Genomic DNA, 25788 nt, shown 5'->3' with positions numbered 1-25788 from the left:
GTCGGGTCGGTCTGTAAGTTTCCATTTGTCCGGAGCTAACCTCACAAACCACTGCTGATCAGTGCCAAATTTCTTAGCACGCACTTTTTTTCACATAATGAATCAATGATTTATACTTTTTGAAATATTTAACTTAGGGCAGAAATTTCCCCCATTTACACCTGACAATATTAATGCCATATTGCCTTTTCTTTTTAAAACACAGTTTTTGCTACTTCTACTGATTTTGGCCAAACCTCACTGAAATTGGTACCTTATCTCTGTAGTCATGTGATCAAGATCTATCTGTAAACAAAGAAAATCCATTACGATATGACCACGATTGGCTTGCAAAGTTTGCGGGAGGGGCTGTTTTGCACGACATGGCACTACAAACACCGCTAGGCCGATCGGCGGGAAACTTTGCATGCACACTCCGGGTAGGCCAAGGAAGAATCTCCACCCCAACGTTTTTCTAATCGCCCTGTTACAGCTCCACGTGAGGCAGAACATGTTTTTTGCTATTACAACTACAGATTTTGTCCAAACCTTACGCAAATTGGTATACATTATCTCCGTAGTCAAGTGATCAAGATGTAACTGTCAGATTTCTCATATTCCATTCCGATTGCTACCATTGGCTTCTAAAGTTTGCAGGGGTGGCCCGTTTTGCACAACATGCCACAAATCATGAACGCAGTGCCTGATTGCTGTGAAAGTTTGCACACACATTCCCACTAGGGCTAGGCCAAGGAATTACCTCCAACCCAAATTTTCACTTTACGTTTTTCCCTATAAATGTTAATCTGTTGGCGACATCTTTCCCCCCCTTGATTCCTTGGATCATGACACAACACATAGGTCCATTTGTGCCAGATTATGTTATTGATTCGACAGAAATAAATGATAAAAACTGAATACATCCACATTGATTTGTCATTATGGCGTGGCCCTGTAAGAGCTATGTTTGTCTACCACGATGGTTCTCAAAGTGGGTTCTGGGGTGGGGTCCCTGACGAGGTTACAGGGGGTCCCCAGAAAGAATAGTTAATACAGCATCAAAATCAGTTTTTAACCACTTTAACCCTATTGGCTATTTGAAAATAGGCTATCTACAAGCTTGTAGATCTGCTATTTTCGAAAAATCTTGAAGAATCTGAACAATTTGGAATATTTCTGAAACAAAAATATTTTCAGATGGGGTCCTTGACATGAAAATGTCTGAGAACCACTGATCTACAACACAATAATTCTCTATATTTGGGCAAGACTGATGTCATCATCAAATGTCTGAGATCCACATAGGAGCCACGCCATTATTGGACCCTGTGTTGTTTCTCACGGAAAGAGATTAAGTGCTCAGTACTAGAGAATATTACATTGGATGATTTTCATGTTTAAAGCTAGAAAAGCAACTCTATATCAATCTAATGTATTACCTGCCTCCTACTGTTGTCCCTCCACCGGGTATACAGCAATGTTTCATGGTTGACGTGCTTTTGTCCCCAGAGTGCCCTAAGAGTGTTGGCTGGGAGAAAAACCCTAAGGGGGCTATGGGACCCCGGATGGTCAACCTCAGTGAATGCATGGACCCAAAACGGTAATTCTAGTGATCTAACGATCAGAAATGTTGTATGGATTGGACACATGAGCATTTTCACTCAGTCCCCCCTCGTCTTTTCTCCAGTCTCGCTGAGTCGTCTGTGGACCTGAACCTGAAGTTGATGAGGTGGAGGCTGGTGCCCTCGCTGGATCTGGACAAGGTCGTTCGCACCAAGTGTCTGCTGTTGGGGGCCGGAACCCTGGGCTGCAACGTCGCCAGGTGTCTCATGGTAAGAGAGGATGGAGGAGTAGATTTATAGAGATATATATTCTTCGTCTCTGTAAGTAAGAATAAAGGTTTAGCGACTTTACGATGTAGTCTGTTGTGCTGTTGTGTTTTTGATGCCTGTAGAACCAGGCTGGACCAAAAAAAAGTCAAAGCCTACCCCCCTCGAACTGTTTACTGTACATATTGTTCTTATTTTTCAAACTGTTTAAATGATGTTTTGCATAGTATTGTATATTTGTCTGTCATTAAATGTTTCGATGAATTGAGTACAAAGGACCCCAATGGAAACAAGCCATAGGCTTTCTTGGGTTTAAAATCCTCTTGGCAGACCTTGTATTGAACTGTACTTTCCTGTGCTTTTTTTTGTTGCAAACTGCTAATAAAGTCAATCAAAATTGTCATTAACAACCTGGCCAGTCCTGGTTGATGCAGGCCACAAACGGATGTGACACATTAAAAGCTTTTGCTTTCAAATTGAACATTTATTGTTAGCTCAGCCAAGGAGGCACATTAGTTTTTGACATATGAGGTATTATGATATATAAGGTAATGCCACAGGATGAAGAAACCAGTTGATTTTGGTGACCGTTTGTCTAGCGTCACCATCAGGCCAAACTTTCAAATGAGCAATCTAGTTTAGGTCTTGACAGAGGTCTGTTGTTCCACAATATGATAGGGAAACATAAAAGCTGCGAACTGTCTGCTGTTTTACTTTGCTGGACTCTGAACTGTCTGCTGTTTTACTTTGCTGGACTCCCACTAAACAAAAATGGTGCTAAATAGCACTAAAAGTGTTAATTTGGCTAGTATTCATAGGGAAAGCTCTTTTGGTGCTGTGTAGCACCTATCTTAAAGGTTCTACTGTATAGAACTTTTGCCAAATGTTGCTATATAGAACCATTACAGGTCCTCTCTTTGAATGACAAAGAACCGCTGAAGAACCATTCATTATTTGTGTGTAGTCCTGAATGTACATTTACTGAACAGTTGATTGTAGGCTGAAAGATTAGTTTTAGTTTTATAATAGCTGATTTCAACATTAATTGAATATTGCAATTAATTGCATATCAATTGTAAAAACACATGGCTTTTGCAGGCTTGGACAATTCCTGGAAAATGTTAAAAAGGGTTGGCAATGTCTTGGAAAGTTTATTTTTATTTTTTTTACTGTCATTGCTCTTGACAGAGCTAGTTGACGTGGAATAAACTGTACCACAAATTCGTGATTTCATACAGAGGTTCCAAGTGATACCTCTAGCCAAACAAGCCTGGGGACATCACATTCTTTCAAATCTAATAATGCCACCCAGCTTTAAGGTGGCTCCCCACCAAACTACTACTAGGTCAAAAACTACTACAGATTACTACAGACTGGCAGTCTGTAGTAATCTGTCGAGAGATCGTTTGGAAGTCGAGAGATCGTTTGGAAGGTGTGAAAAAAAAAAAATCGGTACACATTTTCTCTGTAGTCAAGTGATCAAGACGGATCTGTTCAATTTTTCATATTCCATCCTGATTGGCGAATTCCAAACATTTCTGGCCCACAATAACCTACCTGACCTGGCGGAGACCTGTACTTTTTTGTTTGTGTCTGTGTTGGCTGATTTTCTTCTAATACTTAAATTATTATCAGACTATCAAACATTCAAGAGGAGAGACTATCATTAATGATAGTTAATTAATGATATGAAGATGGTTTATAGTCGGGCCAAACTTTTCACATTGTGTGGGTTTTTGAATGACCAGAATTAATTGAATATTTTCATTTTCAGTAAAATATTAAAGGTACCATTCTAATATTTGTGAATTCTTGATATACCTGATCTCAGAGGTTAAAAGTTACAGCAGATATATACTCAGTTTTTGCTTTCAGATAGCATATGATTGATCCTTAACAAACCCAGTATCCCATTCATCTTTTCAACAAAGCAGCATCAGGCTACATATTGGTAGATTAGAATCTCGGCTCAACTTTAGAACATTCTGGGCTCTAGTTTTAGGATAGTTAACTAGCTCATGGCCATATCCAACTAGCAAACTGTCCCCCTCTCCTTTTATTTGGAGAACCATGTCAACGGGATAGGGCACACACAGACCAATAATAAAAAGCCAGTGTGTTAATTATGCTCATGTTGTGTATTTCACATAACATGAAATACACAACATGAGCATAATTGAGCATAATTAATATAGTATATTGATAGAGCCACCTCAGGATCAATATGTAAGTTGAAGTTTATGATATGCTGTCATCTTCCTCTGTTCTCCAGGGATGGGGGGTGAGGCAGATCACATTTGTAGACAATGCCAAGATCTCCTACTCCAATCCAGTGAGGCAGCCACTCTATGAGTTTGAGGACTGCCTTGGCGGAGGCAAGTCCAAAGCCATGGCTGCCGTCGACAGACTCGGCAAAATCTTCCCTGGAGTGGTGAGTACAGTCAGTCTCCTATCTATTACTGTATCTCCATCATTTGCGCAAAGTCCTCATCTTCAATTGTTGTGAGTGGTAAACCTGTGCGCAATCCATTTGGCTATGGCCTGCTCCTTGGTCTGTTGTTCTTTAGAGTCCGTTTTGTACTTTGAACAGATGAGGAAAGCTGTAGAGATTGTCTGCTGCTGGGATGCACTAGCACTACCTTTATTTCCACTTGGCCCATGATCATCTTTGTCATCAGAGGTCTTATGTATCTATCTGTGAGGGTGAATAAGGGAGGGAATCAAGTTGTGATTTGTTTCTCTTTCTCTCCCAATCCCCTCTCTCTCTCACACACACACACACACACACACACACACACACACACACACACACACACACACACACACACACACACACACACACACACACACTCCTGCTCCCTTTGTCCCGTCATATACAACATCCACTATTATAGCACATTTCTTCAAATGTGCATTCTTTTTTGAGAACATTTGTTTCAATTTGAGGACATTTCATATTTACACAAATAGTCAGTTTGTCCGATCGATCTTTTAATTTAAGATTTAACCACATAACCCCATATGGATAACCGGAGTCCTTCAGGGCTCAATACTAGTGTCTTTTCTGTTATTGTGGGGATAGCTTTCGCTGAAAATAGCAGACCGACAAGCTCACAGCTTGAGCTTGTCGATCTGCTATTTTCAGCGAAAGCTTTCTCCACAATACCGATGCTGGGGTTTAAAGGTATTCTAGGCAACATTAAGCCTAAATAAATAAAAAAATATTTATGTATATATATTTAGCATTTTTTCCCCTCTATCAGCCACTATATAATGATGCTGGGGTGTTTTCCTGCATTGAAACACAGTCCTCTTTCTGAAATCTGTATTTTCCCTACAGTTTATGTTTGTCCGGGACGTAAATGCGCGGCCTTGCGCGTCCGTGTCCGTGTGAACTGTTCGAGTGAAACCGAATGGAACCGAGTGCAGCCGACAAAAATGGAACGAGCCGCCATTGTTTTCTGTGGGCAGTTTTTACTTTTTACTTTCGGTTTTAAAACGCTCTCAAACTTCTTTTTTGAGGCACGGAATTTACTTTTAAGATTTCGTTTGGATAGAATGTAGTTGTTTAACTTCATATATGTGGTCAATTTATGATGACAGAGCCTATTTATTTTTTTTAATTCAGAGAACCGGCAGGGGCGGGCAGTGACACGCATTGTATCCGAATAAAGCAACCTATTTTCGGCATGGCCCATTTAGAAGTCCCCCCTGCGTCACCCCCTGGTGGTCGGGGAAACAAACTGCTGATGAGGAGGGGGGGGGAGTGGAGGGGCGGTGTTTGACAACATTTGTCTTCTTTTTTTTATCTCTGAACTTGCCTACAATCCCTTTAAGTGGTTAAGAGTGACCATTTTGTTTGCATAATTGTCTCCGCCAGGCCGAAAGGCATGGCGAGAGAGTATGTTTTACCCCGTGTGTGTGTGTGTGTGTGTGTGTGTGTGTGTGTGTGTGTGTGTGTGTGTGTGTGTGTGTGTGTGTGTGTGTGTGTGTGTGTGTGTGTGTGTGTGTGTGTGTGTGTGTGTGTGTGTGTGTGTGTGTGTGTGTGTGTGTGTGTGTGTGCTGTCCGTGTGTTACCAGCTAATCTCCGGCACCGTTGGCCCGGTCGCTGCCAAACTGTGCACACACACTCCCTGGATGCCAATTCAGAACCTCTGCCTCAAATTTTTCACATGGGCCTGTTATAGCGCCACCTAGAGGCCGATTTGTGCAAAACCCATTTTTTAATATTACTCCTACAGATTTAATCCAAACGTCATGCAAATCGGTACACAGTATCTCTATAGTCATGTGATCAACACGGATCTGTCCGATTTCCCATATTCCATCCTCATTGGCTAAGGTTGGCTTCCAAAATTTGCAGGATTGGTCCGCTTTGAACAAAATGCCTCAAATCATGAACGCAGCTTGCGATTTCCGTGAAATTTCACAAACACATTCCCACTACGCCGAGGAACAAATGGCACTTGACATTTTTCAAATCAGCCTCATGGTGGCGCTATAAAAGGCTGATTTGTGTTTTTAACTATAACTGCACCGATCTGCATGAAACTTTGCACGCACACTCCCTAAAGGCCAAGGAAAAACGTCTTTCCTGCATTTTTCACATTTGCCTTTTATAGCGCCACCAGGAGGCCCACTTATGTAAAACACATTTTTGGATATTAAGCCTTCAGATTTTATCCAAATTTCACACAAATCGGTACACATGATCTCTGTGTGTGATCAAGATGGAACTGTTTGATTTTTCATATTTCATCTTGATTGGCTAACATTGACATCTAAAGTTTGCAGAAGTGGCCTGTTTTGAACAAAATGCCAAAAATCATGAACGCAGCGTCCGATTGAGGTGACACTTTGCACGCACATTCGCACTATGTTGAAGAACAAATGCCACCCTTTAACATTGCCCTATTATAGCGCCACCGGGAGGCCGATTTTTTCAACACTTTTCTTTTTGTATAACTCCTACAAATGTTGTCCAATCATCATGCAAATCGGTACCCATTATCTCTATAGTCAAGTGATCAAGATGGTTCTGTCCGATTTTTCATATTCCATCCTGATTGGCGAATTCCGAACATTGTTGGCCCACAATAACCTACCTGACCTGGCGGAGACCTGTGCTCCGAGGAGCACTTTTTCTAGTTTACTTATCTAATCAGTACAGTTCAGCTGTGGTTCCCTTTAGCTTCTATGTATTTCCAGTTTAGTGGAATCGTGTATCAGATAAACCAGCATAATAGCGTGGATGCTTACCTTCTCATGTATTTGTGGATGAATAGTCTGTAAATATCGCTTCAGGTTAGTGGTGTTCTTCCCTCAGAGTTTTGTGCCACAATGTTTACAGGCAGTCTTGTCCTCGTTGTTGTCATCGCTTCATTTGCGTCCTAGACCTTGCTCTGACATTTCTGTTGTCAATAATGAGACATGCCGGGTGCAATGCAGAATGTTAGCGTCTGGCTAACGAGTGAAGCAAACTGAATGAAATCAGGCCAAAATGGTGCAACTAAAACTGTGTAACTAAACAAATACAAAGAAAAATAGAAAGGCACTGTTTCTGGAAATCGCTTATTTATGTTTATGTTTATGTTTATTAAAGGATCCCCATTAGAGACACATGAATGAGCTTCTTGTCTCCCTGGGGTCATGAGTGTGGTTGCCCCGGCACGATTTGTGGGTTGCGGCCGCCAGGACCCAAGGAATATGCTGGTAGGAATATGATTGGAGGCCATGCAGCATGCGATTCAAATTTGGTGCTGATTGGATCCTGCAAGTGGGCTGTAGCGCCACCATGAGGCCGAGAGATGTAATTATTTCATCCAGCGTAGGACACTTGACCGTGAACCTCTCCACCAAGTGTTGTAAATGTAGCTCTCACGGTTTCCGCAAAAAAATACTTGAACGGGAGTTTTCACATTAAATTCACCAATAAATGTATATAAATTAAACTATACAACATATCGCTCAGCAAAATGGAAGCACACGATTCCCAATGAAGCCGGTTGTGTGCCGCAAAAAAGTACTATTATAGTGTGTCGTCCTTCGGGGCAACCACACTAATAATCCTAATGTTAAGAAAATGTTTTGCAAACAGTGCAAAGTTCTGAAAACTCTTTTTTTCTCCTCCTGTAGTGTGTATTTGTAACCACCACCCGGGCTTGAGTCTGTTTTGATTTTGTTGCCTGCGTGGCCTGCATGTGCGGATGTGGCTGGTGCCGGCGCCTAATACGGCTCTGCTTCTGGGTGGATCAACCTACCTTCACAATGAGATTTGTTCTGATTGGATTTCTTCCCAACTAGTCCCACAAAAAGAGTAGTTCTGTTTGGATTTCTTCTCCATTTGTCCCTCACATTTCGTCTAGTTTGTATTCGTTGACTAACGTGTCCTCTCTAGTCAATGTACTGTGATGTAGCCGCGCAATTTGGTGACGCATCCAATTGCAATTGCCATGGGCAGAGCAGAAGATGGCAGAAGTTGAGAGCTAAGGCCAACCCCCTCACATGACCTAATTAATATAAACTAAGTGATTGGTTAAAAACCTTAACCTGGGTACACAGACTTGAGTGTCGATTAGTCTCACCTCTGGTCCCTAGGGGGCGAGACAATTAAGCAATAAAGGTCAGGTTTTTAATGGAATATGATCAGTCGACTGATCTCTGCTTTCCAAATCTTCCTGTAAGGCAAGAAAGGGAATTCTGATGCTAATCATTAGATAGACCTTTATTGATCCCAAGAGAAATTCAATTCATGACTTGAATTGCAGTTCCAAATGAATGTCGGTCTTCTCTAGGTTTTTCCTTTTCTTGTCTAAACACTTTCTTCAGGCTGTTAATCATCAATCAACCCCTGTGATATTTGCAGGGAGTTTGTGTCAAGATTTCTTATGGAAATCTCAGGTCTGTTGTGAAGCAATACTACACAGTTACTTGTTCTCCTCTTAGAACTCAGTCGAATAAAGATTTGTTTTGTTCAAAGACATTATGTTTGTCTGAATGCATGAATGATTTCATTAGCATTTTTTTGTTTATTCTAGTTTTACGATCGCATTTCAGTAGGATTGGTGGTGCTGCAGCTGTGATAGCCAAACCAAGCAGAAAATTAAGAGTTCTGTTTTTGTTTTGTTTTTGCATATTGATGCTGGCACTCATTACGTTACTTAATTAGGGAGGGTGATGTCTTAGGGAGATATTTCAGTAGATTAGCATAGCAGGCAAACTGTCAGAGCAAGGCTGAGTTTTGGTTCAATAGAATGCATGCTGCAAAGTCACTTGGACAGTGTTCATTAAACACTTTGAAATACATATTCATTGAGCAATTCATTATGTCTCTGTGTGTTTATGCAGACAGTGCACAGTAGAATGGAATCTGCCTTTTGCCCCGAGTAGTGCAAAACCTGGGCTTTTTAGATTCTAAGAGGTCATGATAACTTTGCACTCTGTAACGTGTTTGCCAAGTTGTCCTGTCCTTTTTTGCATGTCTTTTTTTTAGTTTTTTAGGAAAAATAAAAAACTGATCCAAAACAAAACTATAGGATATTTCTTAATCATTTCACCCAAAATGTTTATAAGAAATTATGACTATTTAAATAGAAATAACACTGTCTGTCAGTTATGTAACATAAGAGATTTAAATAGGTTTAAATAGGATTAAACCTGACAATGATTTTGGCCTAAGTCAAAATCCTTTGCCAATTCTTTTGGCCTAAGTCACAAAAACAAGTGACTTAGGCCAAAAAAAATGCCTATTTTGGCCTAAGTCACACTAGGGAGTTAGGCCATTATACTAAAAGGGGCGGGAATAGCATGATCCTTTTCAATTAGGAGATGGGCGATTTTACCAGAGGTGGCCAGTGTCATGAGGAGCTGACTTACTGTAGGCAAAAATAAAATTTTCCTCAGAAAATGACTTAGGCCATTAGTTTAGCAAGGTGACGATGTGATTAATATTTATTTTGCCTGTAATTGTTCAAAAATGATAACTTGATTAGGCCTATTATGTGCTTCTAGGCCAGGGGAGGCATACAGACTAGGGGTGACAGAATGGCTTGAAATATTTCTGCAAATTATGCAGGAATCCAATTAGTATCCTTAGCGTGTGTGTGTGTGTGTGTGTGTGTGTGTGTGTGTGTATGTGCACGCGTGCATACAGCATGCTCTCCTAATTCTTTTGACACATCGCCTTGGATCCCGTTAAACACGCGCATACTGTGGCTTTTTGTTGGTGAAGAATGTCAGGAAAAGTAGACCACATAATAGAATGTTCACACCCTCTAGGCTTCTGATGAAACAAACTGAGAACATACTGTAGCCAGCACAGAACTTTCTTGTTCCCGGTGGTGGCCCACTATTTTACACAGTTTAATGCATGTTCCACTGGAATACCAGTATATTGCTAAAGAATTTACCAAAACTGCAGGCATTGGCAGTGGAGAGTCATTCCGACATTGCCCTCCTTAACGGTTAAGTACCGTCATGTGCCTGTTCCCACATTAGATGAATGTAAATGGGTATAGAAAGGAGTTATGCTACTGTACTTGTATAACTTGCATCGTAATTGTACAATCCAACTCCATGCATGTAAAAGTAATCATTTTTCTCATTAAACAGTTTGGCCCCAGTTGTAGGCACCCTTGCTGTGCTTCTCTCTCTCTCGCACTCACTCACACACACACACACACACACACACACACACACACACACACATATTCTGGAAATGAGTTGGGGCTTTATGGAGGGATTTTCTTTACCACTTGAACCCTACATACTTTGTTGTACATCAAATATCTACAAGGTCACAACGCGTTGCAATGCGACATGTTATGAGCTTGTAGATCTGCTATTTTTGCAGAATGTTCTCTTATTTTGCCAAATCTTTACCTATTTATGCCAAATGTTCACCTTGTCCATGTCCAGAATAGAGACACTAGGGTTCATGTGGTTAAGGACATTTTCATGCAGGGTCTCTGAAAGTGATTGAGAATGTCTTTCGTACTTTGAATGTCAAGGCAGCATGGAAGATCCAAACAGATTCATACAGCAAACTCCATGCTGAACTCTGCATGTAAATGTATATAAAATTGAGTGAGAACAGAGAACATCAGAACATACAGCTTTTACACTCGTCTAGCTTTTTCTGGCACTTTGTTTTGACCGCACATCCTGTCTTCTATTCACACGCACGCACATACATACACACACACACACACACACGCACACGCACACGCACACACACACACACACACACTTTCCGCCATGCTCTCTCCACCAGTACGAATACAGCGAATCTCTTACACCAACATTGTTTTAGGAAGCATTTTTGTTCGTAGAACAACAGGTTGTGCATAGAACTCATGACAGACACTTTTCATTCACACCCACCGGACTTAAGATTGATACTATGAAGTATACCAGCATTGAAAATTGCTGCCTTTTTCCACAGGATGCCAAAATGAAAAATACCAGTAAATTAGCAGGTTTACATGTGAGTGGGTAAGGGTATTTGACCCACTGTCTATCTGACAAGGAAGCTTTAATGTAATTGGCTCCGGAGTTTTCAGCATTGAGGTTGAATCGCTGACCTCGCCAGCTTCACAACCAGTCCCTGATAATTGATATTTCCCAGTCGTGATGAGATATTGTGTACTGGGAGCTGAGGGTCAGAAGAGAACAAAAACCTGGCACGCTCAACCACTTCCCTCACTTCCTCTCACTGCAGACTCTCAGAAAAGCAGCCCGCATTCGCTGGCCCTGTGTCGGCTGGGTGTCACCATTAATCAGTCAGCATCTGCGAGCCCTCTTTTTGACTGTCTGTCAAATGTCTTTCTATATATACCTCCCTGCCTGCTTTCACCTAGACTCACAATTCAGTCTCTAAACTAGATACTGAGGACAATTTCTCAGCTTTCATTGAGTGAGTTTTTAAAAGCTATGAAGTTATGCAGATCCCTGATAGAAAAGGTGTGATTTCTGACTTCATGTGATCAGCCTGTGACATCAGTCATCTATGAGTCATATTAGCAGCGTGCATACAAAGTTTGTTGCTGATTGGTCCAGCAGTTTGTGAGATTAGCTCCGGACACACACACACACACACACACACACACACACACACACACACACACACACACACACACACACACACACACACACACACACACACACACACACACACACACACGCGCACACACGTGCCTCATGCAGAACCAATCCAAAGTCTTACGGTCCTTAATACTGGAGTGGTGACATGATTGGTTTCCAAAGCAGTAGGCGTAGGTTTGTTAGTGTCTGTTCTTGCCAACGTTCTATTCGCCAGACAATTGGAGATGTCCACCTACTGATTGTCTGGAGACTTGCAAGACAGTTTCTAGAATCTAGCAACTGTCTTGCAAGTCTCCAGACAATCAGTAGGTGGACATCTCCAATTGTCTGGCGAATTGCAATCCGGGAACCCATTCATTTAAAAAAAGATAGAAAACAGTGAAAATATAAACTTTTTTTTCCTTTTGTTTTTGCTTCTGGGGGCAGCACCTCATTTTTTATCTAGAGACAGGAACTCGGTTTTGCTCCTCTCCTTTCATAGTCCACTGCCTCCCAGGTGTTTGTGTTTATTCCTACTAACAACAACACTAAATTTTTAAGGCAACGGTGCTGACAGATTCTGTTGTTAGCAGAATCTGTCTAAAGATTAGGCGAATGGCAACATGAGACTAGCTTCCTACTACTTCACCATCTATTTGTCTGTTTTTCTGCCTGCCCTTCTTTCTGTGTATTTTTCTGTCTGTGTGCAAAGTGCATTTGTCCAACTTTCAGTCTGACACAAGCCTCATGTCCTGGGGAATGATGAGTGAAGCCTGAATGTAGGCACAACAAGTCCCAGAGGCAGTGCAGATACAGCTGGTTCATACAAGGTCACAGCATTAACGGTGTCAAAACAGGTTTTACGCTTTGGCTGTGGACAAAAGGCCTGAGGTGAAATTTATAGCTCGCAATTTTGGCAACAACTTTGTCTTGTGTAGATTTTGTAAACAGACTGGTCTTTTTGAGTGCATGCAAATGCATGATCTTTCTATTTCCAAAAAAGCATGTCCCTGGGCAAATTATTTTTTAAGTCATCGATGTTGATTATGTAATTTGTGTTTCATTAGTATTAAACAAACTTTCTAAAGGCTATATTTTAAAATGAAATACAATTTAAGGAGTTTCAGTTTAACAGTTTCCTCTCTTTAGATCTGAATATAGTCAGGGGATATTAGCAGAAAATTTTCCTATCTTGGAATAAATTCCTTACCAAAAAACAAAAAATGTTCACCAATGTGTTTGTAAAAGTGTCTAGTAACACATCTCACAAAGACTGAAATGCAGTTTCCCTAGGGGAATTTTTGACAGCTGCTTGAAAGTTGGTGTAGCCACCATAACCTTATGCAGGGAAAAAAATCTAGATTTAATTCTGTTTTAAGTAGCATGTGAGGGGGCAAACTAGGGTGTTTTTATGATTCTGAATCCATTGCAATCATTTGTTTTGCACCAAAACCACTCCTTGGGCTAAAAACAGCCCAATCTCAATGGGCTTTTTACTCAAAAAGTATACCTGGAAAAGGATGGCTATGGCCGTATTTAGCCCAAGGAGTGGTTTTGGTGCAAAACGAATGCTTGCAATGGATTCAGAATCATAAAAACACCCTAGTTTGACCCCTCACATGCTACTTAAAACAGAATATTTTTTTTCTCTCCCCGCATAGGTTATGGTGGGTACCCCAACTTTCAGGAGCTGTCACAAATTCTCCTAGGGAAACTGCATTTCAGTCTTTGTGAGATGTGTTACTAGACACCTTTACAAACACATTGGTGAAGATTTGTTTTGGTAAGGAATTTTTGTAAGTAAGATTGTTTTAATATCCCCTGACTAAATAACATGGATCTGGATTAGAAAATAATCATTCACTTGCTTCTTGCTCATAATAATACCCACCTTTCCCCCCTCCTTATAGGGCTTAATCAATTTGCAAGTTGTATTTGATAGGGAACAGTGTTATCTTTAAAATCACACCTTATCATCCTTCTCATTTCAATTTGACGTCACACCTGTGTTTTGACTGGATTTATTCTCCGTGAAGAACCTTATAAGGAAAGGAAGAGTGAACCTGCAGAAGCCACAACACGAAATGCCTTGTTTGCTCCAGTATGTTACACAGCCATACATTAAACAATAAAGTCAATCTGAAGTTGAACCATAAATTAAACAATAAATTCAATCTCGACACTCCCTGGTGTGCGCTGGATGACTTTGATCTTGAATATTGTGCACAGTGAGATCTTCAGTGTTAATATAACTCTTATGGGTCCATTCAGTTACATTTGTACACATACTCCGAGTTACAAATGGATAAATTAACAGTGATTTTAATTATGTATTTTTCCTAATATGTATTTTTCATGCTGCGCCCTGGATGAATAGGATGGCTGGACACAAGGTTCTCATAACCATATAAGCAGTTTGGTTGCTGTATACTACATTATTTACTATTATTTATGATAATGCTGATTGCTGATTCCACCAAGCCAGCATAGGTGACTTTGTCTGCTCGGCTCTTAACCACTTAAACCCTATATACTTTGTTGACCGGGGTCCCCCAGGGATCTATACTTGGCCCACTCCTTTTTCCCTCTCCATCAAAACATTGCAAGCTTGTAGATCTGCTATTTTAGGTGAATGTTTGCCTAATTTCACCAAATGTTAGCCTGCCCAGAATAGGGATGCTAGGGTTCATGTGGTTAATGATTCCTCTAGTCTAGACTAGACTGTCAGGTATTATTCAATGGGCTGCAGGAAATGGGCAAAGAAGAGCAAATTTGGCACCTGATACTCACAGCTTTTTCAGCATATGGCAATAGCATTAACTTATAATCCTCCTCTCTGGCTCAAGTTTGCTTCCTGCTGTTGTCAGTTTGGTCACCGTGTTGTGCAGTCATCATTAATTCATCTGTTCTTCCATTGATCCCAGTTAATTACCTACTGTAGCTCTTCCATCTGCCAACTCAATAATAAGGCCTCACAGTCGAGGTCCACAGCCGTGCTCTCTCATCTCGTCTCTGTATGATAACTGTCAGTTATCGACTGGCTGGAACCTATGGACATAAAAGAGACTGTTCTTTTCAGTAAATATGTGCTATGCATCAAAGTACAGTAGGTAACATTTGTGATTGGGCTCCTACTCCAGTGTAACATGGTTGGAAAGGTGATGAATCTAATAACAGCTATTGATTGATTGAATACTTTATTAGTCAGAAATGTAAACGGCACAAGGTACAGTCAGACATTAACTCTCTCAGTGCCAATGAAAAAAAAATTATATTGCGAACTGTGCCAATTTTTTTCTTTTTTTTTCAAAGTAAAAAAAAAGTGCTTAGGAAGCGAGATACAGCCTTTTTCAGTTATAGGTTAAACAAAGAGTGGATGGAGCTGCAAATCTTCAGATAATGATATCTTGGGTTCTGAACACTATTTTTTTTTTAAACTCGGGATTTCTCGTTCTGGCACTGAGGGTATAACCCTAAAACTCGGGATAACTCGGGGTCTGGCACAGAGAGTTAAGGCTAAAAGGAACACAAAAAAGTATTGGGGCTTTGTTTCCATTGTGGTCCTATGTATTCAATTCATCAACATAGCATAAAAAATAACACTAATACATGTCATCAACAAATATAAAACACTATATGTACAAAGGAGAAAAGGGAAAACAAATGTTGGCAGTGAATGACACCTCCTTTCTATGGAAAATTGCATTCACCTCCCCTTGTGGTCACCTGAAAAATGTTTTTTCAGGCTAGTTTTGAGAGAAACCAGTGATTTAAATGTTTTAATGGATGGTGTCAGGCTATTGAAAATGTTGCTGGCAGAGTAGTAGAATGAGCATTTTCTCATGTTTGTTCTACAGTATATTTGGGTAGTACCAGATCGTTGTTTTGGGAGGTCTGAAGCTTAGTTTTCTGTGACATTGAGACGTTGGAGAACCAAGAGGTGCAGGCATAGTCAAAGTGACATTGAATGAGGGCTCCAGCGAGAGTCTTGAGAGCACTTTTGTTGACTTGTTCTTTGATTTACTTTCTTGATCACTCTTGATGCCATTTTTTTCACCTGTCAGTTTGTTGTCGAGAATACAGCCCAAATAGGTAACCTCTTCTTTGCTTGAGATTACTATATTGATGTCAACTCTGACCTTGAAGTAATTTCCCTTAGTAATTTACATTACTAAGGGAATGTGTGGAGCAAAAAAAGAATGGATTCTGTTTTACCAAGGTGTAATGACAGTTTGATATCGGAAAGCCAAGTACGGATTTTGCTGAGTTCAGAACTGAGGGCTTCCTCAACTTGCATTTTGTCCTCGCCCCAGACCAGGAGTGCTGAGTCGTCAGCGAACAAGAACAAATTGCAGTTACAGGCTGCTTTCATTTCATGTTGTTAATGTATAGAAGGAACAGTAAGTTCACCACCGAGGAGTCTAGGGGTTCGAATCCACCACTCCAGTGCATCCAGCTTTGTCGAGCGTGTACTCTATACGAACAGAATTGGCCCGTGTGGGAAGGTGATATTTGTCACTGCACGTACTCCTTCGGGCTGGGGCGGCACCTGTCAGCCAGGATTGTTGGGCGGGAGGTGTAATACGAAGGCTCTAAGTCCTCCCGTTGTGGGCTCCTCACTGACAGGTGAGCCAGTAGGATACAACAGTGACATTACAGAGAAATGTGTGTGGGGAGGACTTAATTGGCATAACAACTAAAATTGGGGAGAAAAAGGGGTACAAAACGAATAAAAGTAACAATAATCAATTTCAATGCCTGTGTCAATTTTGTGAGTGTCGTCGTGAATACAAATAGTGTTTAGAGAAGTTGTTAAAAACACATTCATATGTAATGGTTTTTGTGAAAAATATACCAAAATCCATATACAAAATAATGACAGCATGACTTTAAACTAATTTTAAATCTGTCTTGAGAGAGTAGAAAGTGATTGAATCTGAGGATGTGCCAGTCATCATGTAGCATCTGCTGTTTGTGATGCTGGTGATGCTACTGAAGCATTAATTTTCCACAATAAACATCCATGACTTGCAATTAATGCAGCAAACTATTTTTGTACCAGGGTGCAGATTCATTTTGTTATGGGCAAAAGCAGACAGGATTCATAATGGCTCATATTCTTTAGTGTTTACTGGCTTTTTGATTCTATTAACTCAGGTAAACATCAGTGTTGTTGGAACTGTATATGTAATATAATTTGCCTTTTGGCATCCCAGAGATCCTGACTTTCCCCTCTAATGAGTGAGTGAGGGATGACAACCTTCTCATGGCTGGTTTACCACTGTTAAAGGGACATGCAATCCTAGGCTGATCGTGTAGTTTGTTTTCCAGTTCAGGTTAAAAACGACAGCAGATTATAAATGGCAGACTAGTAAGCAACACAGCTGCAGCTAATTATGAATTATGAATGGCTGTCAGATTTAGGTGTGCAGCAGATGGGTGTTCCAGTATGCAATCATAATTATGCACATTCACACGCCTAAATCTAACACACCGTTATTAATTTGATCAGTTGCAGCTGTGTTGTTTACATCACAATGTACTAAAAGGTCATAAGCAGTTGAATGTGGCTTGTAACAGAAACGGAGATGAAGCATTTTTTCCACAACAAATAAACAGGAAGTAAACAAGCTGTTTTTTTTTTTTAAATCACGTCATTTCCGGGTCTATCCTTTTCTGACAGGCAAGGCATCATTCATAGGTTAGCAAACAGCGCCATCTGGTGGAAAACCACTGAAAACGCAAAAGCTCGTCGAAGGCAGGCAAAGAGTTAAAAATGCTCTATCGCTCTGTGACTCTCTATTTGTCTGTCTGTCTGTCTCCCCCCTATTTCCATCCCTTCATGTAGAATGCAGAGGGCTACAACTTTAGCATCCCCATGCCAGGCCACCCAGTCAATTTCTCTGAGGCGACACTGTCCCAGGCGCAGAAGGACGTGGAGCAGCTGGAGAAGCTCATCTCTGAACACGACGTGGTCTTCCTGCTCATGGACACCAGGGAGAGCCGCTGGCTGCCTACGGTCATAGCCGCCAGCAAGAGGAAGGTGGGAGAAGACAGCTTGTAACACACACACACACACACACACACACACACACACACACACACACACACACACACACACACACACACACACAGACACAGACACAGACACAGACACACACACACACACACGTGTCTGGTCTGCACCAAGTCAGCAACTAACAGAATGTATATTCCATGGCCTGGATGTGTACCTCTGTCTTATTGGGGGTCTTTGATGATGTGCTGTACGATAGGACAGATCAGCTCAGTGGTCTTATGGGGAGAGTGTCCGCCCTGAAAGTTAGAGGCCTGGGTTCAATTGCCGGCAAAGTAATACCAAATGTCCAAATACCAAATAAAACCACTTGATGTTATAATGTGATCACACAGCTGATGAAGCTGCTGAATACATACAAATGCTAATTTTATAAGTTGATCCTAGAGCCCCAGAAAAGCATGAAAGATTTCACTCAGACTTTTTCTAATGTGTTTGTTGAATTAAATGGCATTGCTTGGGTCCATCTTTATATTGAGTTTCCATTGTTGGTGTGGTCGCTCTTCCTGTGAACTGGAACTTGGAACCTGGTACGTGGAATCTGTTCCACGTGCGTTCCAGGAAATTAAACGTTTTGCCAGACAGTACCTGCCAAATTCTTCTGTGTATTCTTTGGAATCATATTAGTCGCCAGGCAACATTGTGTTATTGAATACGATGTCAGGAAACATTAAGAACTTTTAAAGCCTCCGGTGGTATCGATGGCACAACTCATACAGTGCTCTCTGTGGTTGAGTGTTTTCAGGGCCACAGATTAGGTTTTCTTTGGCTAGCTTGACCAAGAGGTAATTTGTCCAATTTCTGCAACATCATTGAGGCCGTTTCCAGACGTCATACAAATTGATACAGCAATTTCTAACCTGTGCTCCCCAGAAATTCAATATAATTTTAAAAAGCCTGATGATGATTTTTTTTTTGTGGTTATGCTTGTACGTTGTACATTTAAGTAAGTATGTAGTCTTGGGAACCAATGTTCCCAAGCAATGTGGCCCATCAAGCAATGTGGCCCATGAGTCACAGCCTATCTCCTGTATCTGTACAGATATCACATGGCTAGGTATTCATTTATTAACCACTTAAACCCTATTGTAAATACTTTGTTGAGCGGAGTCCCCCATGGATCTATGCTAGGCCTTTTTTTTTTACTATTTTTAAAAACATTTTCAAATAGTTCAAATAGCCAATCTACAAGCTCACAACGTGTCGATGTAGATCGGCTAGTTGAACTATTTTAAAAAATAGTAAAAAATGGCAAAGAAGTTTAGGGATAATGGGTAAGGCACCGGCGAAAATATGGCCCCAAGTCTTTTTGCCGAATGTTCGTCCCAGAATAGGGACGCTAGGTTTCATGTGGTTAATTTGCTTTACTATTATTTGTTGAGGAGAAAATGGAAATGTTCTCACTTAAGCTAATGATTTTTACATTTTTTTATTCACTTCTATTCCATCATGAATGATTTGCAAGATGATCGCTCTCAGAAAACAAACGCACAGATGTGCGATGAAGTGTATATATAAGGCTTTATTGTCTCTGTTTCTGTCTTCCTCCATCTCTAGCTGGTAATGAACGCAGCGCTAGGGTTTGACACCTTCGTGGTGATGAGACACGGCCTGAAGAAAGCATTGGCCAATCAGAATCTCTCTGCGGATGGAGACTCCTCCCCTTCGGGCTCCTCGGCCTCCTCTTCGTCCTCCACTCCGGCCGGCTCTGCCACCGCCGTCACATCCTCTCTGTTCTCCAACATTCCAGGACACAAGCTGGGCTGCTACTTCTGCAACGATGTGGTGGCACCAGGGGATGTGAGTAGACCCCCCCACCCCCCCCCCCACACACACACACACACACACACACACACACACACACACACACACACACCAAATCACATATCAGAAAATTTGTCAGGGCTTTATTTTTTAGCAAACTCTATACAGTGGTAAAGTGCCTGGTCACCGCCGCGGAGGTTGTGGGTTTGAATCCACCGTGGTGCATCCGGCTTGGTTGTTGAGTGTCTTCACTAACACAATAGGCTAGTGTCCGGGGGAGGGTCATATCACTGCACGCGATCTACGGGCTGGGGCAGCACCTGTCATTAGCCGCCGGTGGGGGCTCCTCGGTGGCACGTGAGTCGGTAGGATACAACAGCAGTGACAACACACAAATCTGCGTGGGGAAGAATCAATTGGCATAACGACTAAATTGGAGAGAAAAAGGGGTAAAAAGCACAGCAAAAGAAATACCTACATACTTTGTTGTACATCAAATAGCTCTGTCCAATATCTACAAGCTCGCAATGCGACATGTTTTGAGCTTGTAGATCAGCTATTTTCGCCATATCTTTACCTTTTTTTACCAAATGTTTGCTTATGTGACATGCCCAGAATAGGGAAGCTAGGGTTCATGTGGTTAAGGACATTTTTATGCAGGGTACTTTGAATCTCAAGTCAGCATGGAAGATCCAAACAGATACATACAGCAAGCAAGCTCCATGCAGAACTTCATGTAAACGTATATAAATGAGAGTGAAAACAGAGAACATCAGCTTTTACACTTGTCTAGCTTTTTCTGGCACTTTGTTTTGACCTCACTTAATGTTTACTTTGTCCCTCTCTAACCTTTCAATATGACTATGTCTATGACAGCCAGTCACTCATCTCTAGTTGAAGGCCACAGCAGAATGCCATTGACTGTGCTACTGAACCCTGTCCTTTGTTCAAATGCCACAAAAACACTGTTCCTCACATATCACAGTTAATGTTGACATTACTCTTTCACATTATCAGTCTGCCTCTCACCCTGGTTCTGGGTCATTGACTTGGCTATGTGTCGGGCATGGGTTTGACTTTTTCCATCAGATGCTTATTTGAATAAAGAATTGAAAATCATCTGATAAAACATTGGTTTTGTTGTTTTTCCTGTCTTTGTACATTGAAATAAAACAGAAAAGTACGGGTGCAACTATCGATTATCTTCGATTATTATATCAATTACTTTTTCAAGTAAGCTTTTAAACGAAAAACAATTTGACTGATTAACCGCTTAAGCCGTATCTTATACTTTGTTGTAATTACAATTTAGGCATTTAGCAGACGCTCTTATCCAGAGCTACTTACAAGTGTGAAATCAGAATAGGCAGAGAGTAAACATGAGCTCTATTAAATAAACAAGGTAAATAGTCACATAAATTGAGTGCAGAGAGAACAATGTAATGCCTCGAGGAAACTTGGATATCAGGTAAACTATGAACCAATGATCATTCTTAAAATTTGTGGTTGAGAAAAAACTAATCTAAGATACATACTGTAGCAGGAAAACAAGTGACCAATATATATCTGCACAGTAAACTAGCATCAAAGAGAGTGAAGTGCTAGTGGGTGAGGTAGAGTCTGAAGAAGTGTGTCTTAAGGCTACAGCAGAATATTGGGAGCGAGTCTGCTGTTGTGACTGCAATGGGGAGTCCATTCCACAGTTTAGGGGCCTGGAGGTAGAACAGTCTGGGATGTATGGAGCGTTAACCAGGGTGTTTTTGGAAGGCTCGGACTCTTGTTAAGCGGGAAGGGTTGGATCGTGTCTTGAAGGTATGGGGGTTTCATGCTTTTGGTTGCCTTGTAAGCCAGCATCAGTTGTTTGTAGCCAATGAAGGGAGTGGAAAAGGGGTTAGACGTGAACATTTTGCATGGTTGAAGAAGACCAGACGTACTGCAGCATTCTGGATCAGTCAGCTATAATGCATACTGTACAATTGAGTATATAGCAGGGATATTTTTTTCCCCCCCATGTTTTCTCACGTTATATCCCTTTTGTCTTCTCTGTTGTTGTGACTAGTCAACCAGGGATCGAACTCTGGACCAACAATGTACGGTGAGCAGACCAGGTCTGGCCATGATCGCTGGAGCCCTGGCTGTTGAGATGATGGTGTCCATTCTACAGCACAGTGAAGGGTATGCATTCTCATAACAGGAATATAGATGAATAGATTAATATACAGTAAATTAATAGTAAAATGATAACAGTAGGGCTGCAACAGTTCGTTGAACTAATTGGTTTAATTGATTATAAAATCATCGATTTTAATAAAATAATTGAATTAGAAAAATTGAAAAATAGCCGCTCTACAAGCTCACAACGCTTTGCTGTAAAATAACCCTAGCCCCCCCCCTCCCCAAATAAATAAATGAAATAAAATAAAATTGTGCTTCTGGATTATTGGATTATTTAAAAAAAGGATAATTGATAGAATAATTGCTACGAACATATGTGATAGTTGTAGCCCTAAATAATAGTAGTAGTGATAATGATAGTGGTCTGGCTGTGTCCGCAGACTGTATGGATGAATAATGCCATGTGTCTATTGGAAATCTGTAAAGGAAAAAAATAACTGCAACCTCTTTTTAGTACCTGCCAGGCTTCTCAATTCTAAAGCCTTCTGACTGCTCACAAGAATTTGAACATTTATTTTCATAAAGGGTGACATTTGCAATGCTCCAAAAGATTATTTTTGTGCTGCAGTAATTCCCTTCTCTCTGCTGTGCATGTAGTATCTTTGCTTTGTTTGGCATTGACTTCACACCAAAGATTTACTTGCTCCCAGCAGTTTCCATCAATGCTGAGAACTGCATTAGATGTCACTTTCTACTGAATAAGAAAGAGCCAAACCTTGTGGTTTACAGAGTTCTTAAGAATAATTCAGTCTGCAATTTAGGGCTGTTCTATATTTTTGACTCACATAAGTGTTCCATTTCACATTGAAGAAGAGTGATAACTAGGGTTTTCATATGTGTGAAGAACTGTATCAGTGGGTGCAAATTTTAGGGCCACTAGCAACACTTTGTTTTGTTGTTTAACCCAGTGGTTCTCAAACTTTTTCATGTCAAGGACACGGACCCCCATCTGAATAGGATTTTTGTTGTTAAAATGATTCAGAACTATTCAAAAATGTAAAAAAAAAAAAAAAAAAAAGTTTATTTGAAAATAGCAGATCTTCAAGCTCACAGCGCGTTGAATTTTGCCGCATTGTGAGCTTGTAGATGGTCAGTGGTTAAACTGATTTTGATGCTATATTAACACATTTTGCTGTTGACCCCCTGGAACCCCCTCAAGGACCCCTGGGGTTCCCGGGACCCACTTTGAGAACCATTGGTTTAACCATTTTCAACCTGGTGTCCTTATTTTGGGCATGTCATTATAGACAAAAACATTTTCAAATGTTTTCCAGAAATATTAGCAAATCTACAAGCTCACAATGTGACACCTTGGGAGCTTTTATTTGTCGTACAATGACGTTACATTGTTAACCAAACACCCTGGACAATGACAAAAGTGGAGGACATATCAACGTCCATCTGTGCACCACCTCGTTCCTACCAGCCCCAAATTTGCATAACTTAATTATCTACCATTATTCACCATTTTGTCTCTCCGTGCCTTTTCTGTGTCCTTCCCATCTCTCACACCATATTAATATTTATTCCCCTCTCTCTTATCACTTGTCTTCACCCTCCACCCCTCCAAAATTCTATCCCTTCTTTTAAGGCCCTAACCCCAGCTTGCTGCTGGAATCTTATTTTGGTACTATCTGTGGCGATTGATGTTGATCCCCAGGGATTTAAGGTTCTTGGCGGATGTTTGCTTATTGAATGTTTTTTTACTGTCCAAAACTGCTCCTTGTGTGGCATCGTAATTTTGTCCGTTTTCCCAGGACATATACAGCACGGCAATAAACATCTCTTCTAACAATATTTTTATCAGCCATTGTACTGTATTATTTATGGCCATTTCTTCCATTAAACCTGGGATATAACTCATTTAGATGGCTTAATATGGAGTTTAGTTAGCTGGCAACAATTCCCATCCCCTAAACCAAGGACCTTTTCAGGCTAAGGACTCCTAAACCATAATTGCTGCTGTATATTTCGATATAGACAGACACTGTCTGTTGACACGTTTGACTTTCACTGCCTCTCTCTCTTTCTCTCCCTCCCCCCCTCTCTCTCCCACCCCTCCCCTCTATCCAGAGGCTATGCAGTGGCCAGTAGCAGTGATGACCGAATGAATGAGCCCCCCACCTCTTTGGGACTTGTGCCGCATCAGGTCAGGCCACACACACGCACGCGCACACACACACACACACACACACACACACACACACACACACACACACACACACACACACACACACACACACACACACACACACACACACACACACGCGCACACACAGCTGTGAATTCACATATTCACACGGCCATTTTGCTGTTACTTCATACTCTTTCCCACCCCTAGAGTATGAAGAAAGAGGAAAATGACTGGCGTGTGAATGAGATCGATGAGAGTCTGAGAGTGTACAAATGTTACCAAACGGACCCGATATTCGTACACACTCAGAGTTACAAATGGATAAATTAACATTGTAATGTGTATACTTGTAAGGACAAACTTTTCATTCTGTAGAGACAGTAACCTCAAACAGACTCTGGCTGTAAGCACACACCACAACCTTAACCACCAACCCTGCTTCTCTTAAAAGAAGTTAGAACAAGCCAACTGTCCTCCTCCTCCTCATCATTTTTCATCTTTACTAGAACACACCACGGGAGTCAGCGTTTGATTGCTCCATTACAGTCTCATGTGACAGTCTTAAAGGAGAGGCAGACAACATCCAAGGCTCTTAGGATCACAAAGTTCTTTATTTCTGGGAACAAACTGCTTGCCATGCCTTTGATGTAGTTAATAAAAAACACAAATTAGAGCAAATGATAGCATGTCATGAAATGTCCCCCCCCCTGAATGTGTGTGTGGGGTTAACTTGATGGTTGTTTCGAGAGGTATTCAGACACACCTAGCTCAGAGTCCTATTTTAAAGGACACAAGGAAAATATTTTTTTATTCCTGTTTTATCCAAAAAAGCGTTTGGCCCCTTCCTAAGTGAAAGAGCCATGTGCCCCTACTAGACCCCCAGATTTTCATTTAATGTTTTAGTATAGCTTAGTGTTAAACATTTAAACACTAGGAACCGATTCACCAACAGTGTATGTACTGTTTGTTCTACTTGCATAATGGGGATATTGGTATGAGCAACCTGAGTTAGATCTGTCTAGAATTGCTGGTGTACCGTAATTCAGTCAACCAGCACCTTAAAGCCAGGTAAGGTCATTTCATTAGCTTTTTAACTCAACAAGAAATAAGGGCAGTGGATGCAACTCCCATGGGGCTCCTCCCATGGAGCTTGCTGAGGGAGTGTGTTGTTTGACTCTCTAGGGGCAAGCTGGTAGGGGATAGGATTCTAAGTTGTACTTTGAGTACAGCCATGTTTTAGGTCGAGGGAATCAAGGCCTTTAATGGCTGTCCACATTCGAGGCCTTTAATGGCTGTCCACATTTTGACTTTTTACTTGTAGATCGGCGATTCTCGTCACTAGATTTTCAGGCCACTGCACAGGCTTCAAATCGAGCCCTATATTGCGCCGATCAGAGAATGGTCACGAGCTATGGCTATTTGAAGTGTTAAACACTGCTGTAGTGGCCCATATGGTCGCAATTTAGTTTAGTTGGGTGTGACAATTTTCATGAAAGACCCCTGAACAGTGTTTGTGCCAAGTTTGGTGCGGATCGGAGCAACTGTGCGCCTGTGGCACCCAGGGGCCCCCGGGGGCCACATGGGGCCCCTGGTGTGGCTATTCTGATGGCAGACCCCCGAACAGTGTTTGTGGCAAGTTTTGTGTGGATCGGAGCAACGGTGCGCCTCGCATGTCCGCATGTTACGTTTGTAACTATCTCGAGTCCCGAGTCTCCTTAATGCGGCAGGTTGGTAATAAAATAATTGTCGGA

At 41.2% G+C, this 25788-nt stretch overlaps 1 protein-coding gene across 3 annotated transcripts in view; it reads left to right on the top strand.

Annotated features, from left to right (window-relative positions):
- The window catches only part of atg7 (ATG7 autophagy related 7 homolog), a 100034-nt gene that overhangs the window by 14134 nt on the left and 60112 nt on the right, over positions 1-25788 (top strand). For all 3 annotated transcript variants that reach the window (XM_080421379.1, XM_080421377.1, XM_080421378.1), the window contains 7 exons: positions 1489-1579; positions 1667-1811; positions 4081-4239; positions 17737-17931; positions 19522-19764; positions 21788-21903; positions 23977-24052. In XM_080421379.1, the coding sequence (XP_080277505.1) occupies positions 1489-1579; positions 1667-1811; positions 4081-4239; positions 17737-17931; positions 19522-19764; positions 21788-21903; positions 23977-24052 (1025 nt within the window). The remainder of the gene's footprint in view (positions 1-1488; positions 1580-1666; positions 1812-4080; positions 4240-17736; positions 17932-19521; positions 19765-21787; positions 21904-23976; positions 24053-25788) is intronic.

This window comes from Gymnoscopelus braueri (assembly GCF_963280865.1).
Source record: "Gymnoscopelus braueri genome assembly, chromosome: 3".
NCBI lineage: Eukaryota > Metazoa > Chordata > Actinopteri > Myctophiformes > Myctophidae > Gymnoscopelus > Gymnoscopelus braueri.
This window is presented reverse-complemented; position numbering and strand designations above follow the sequence as displayed.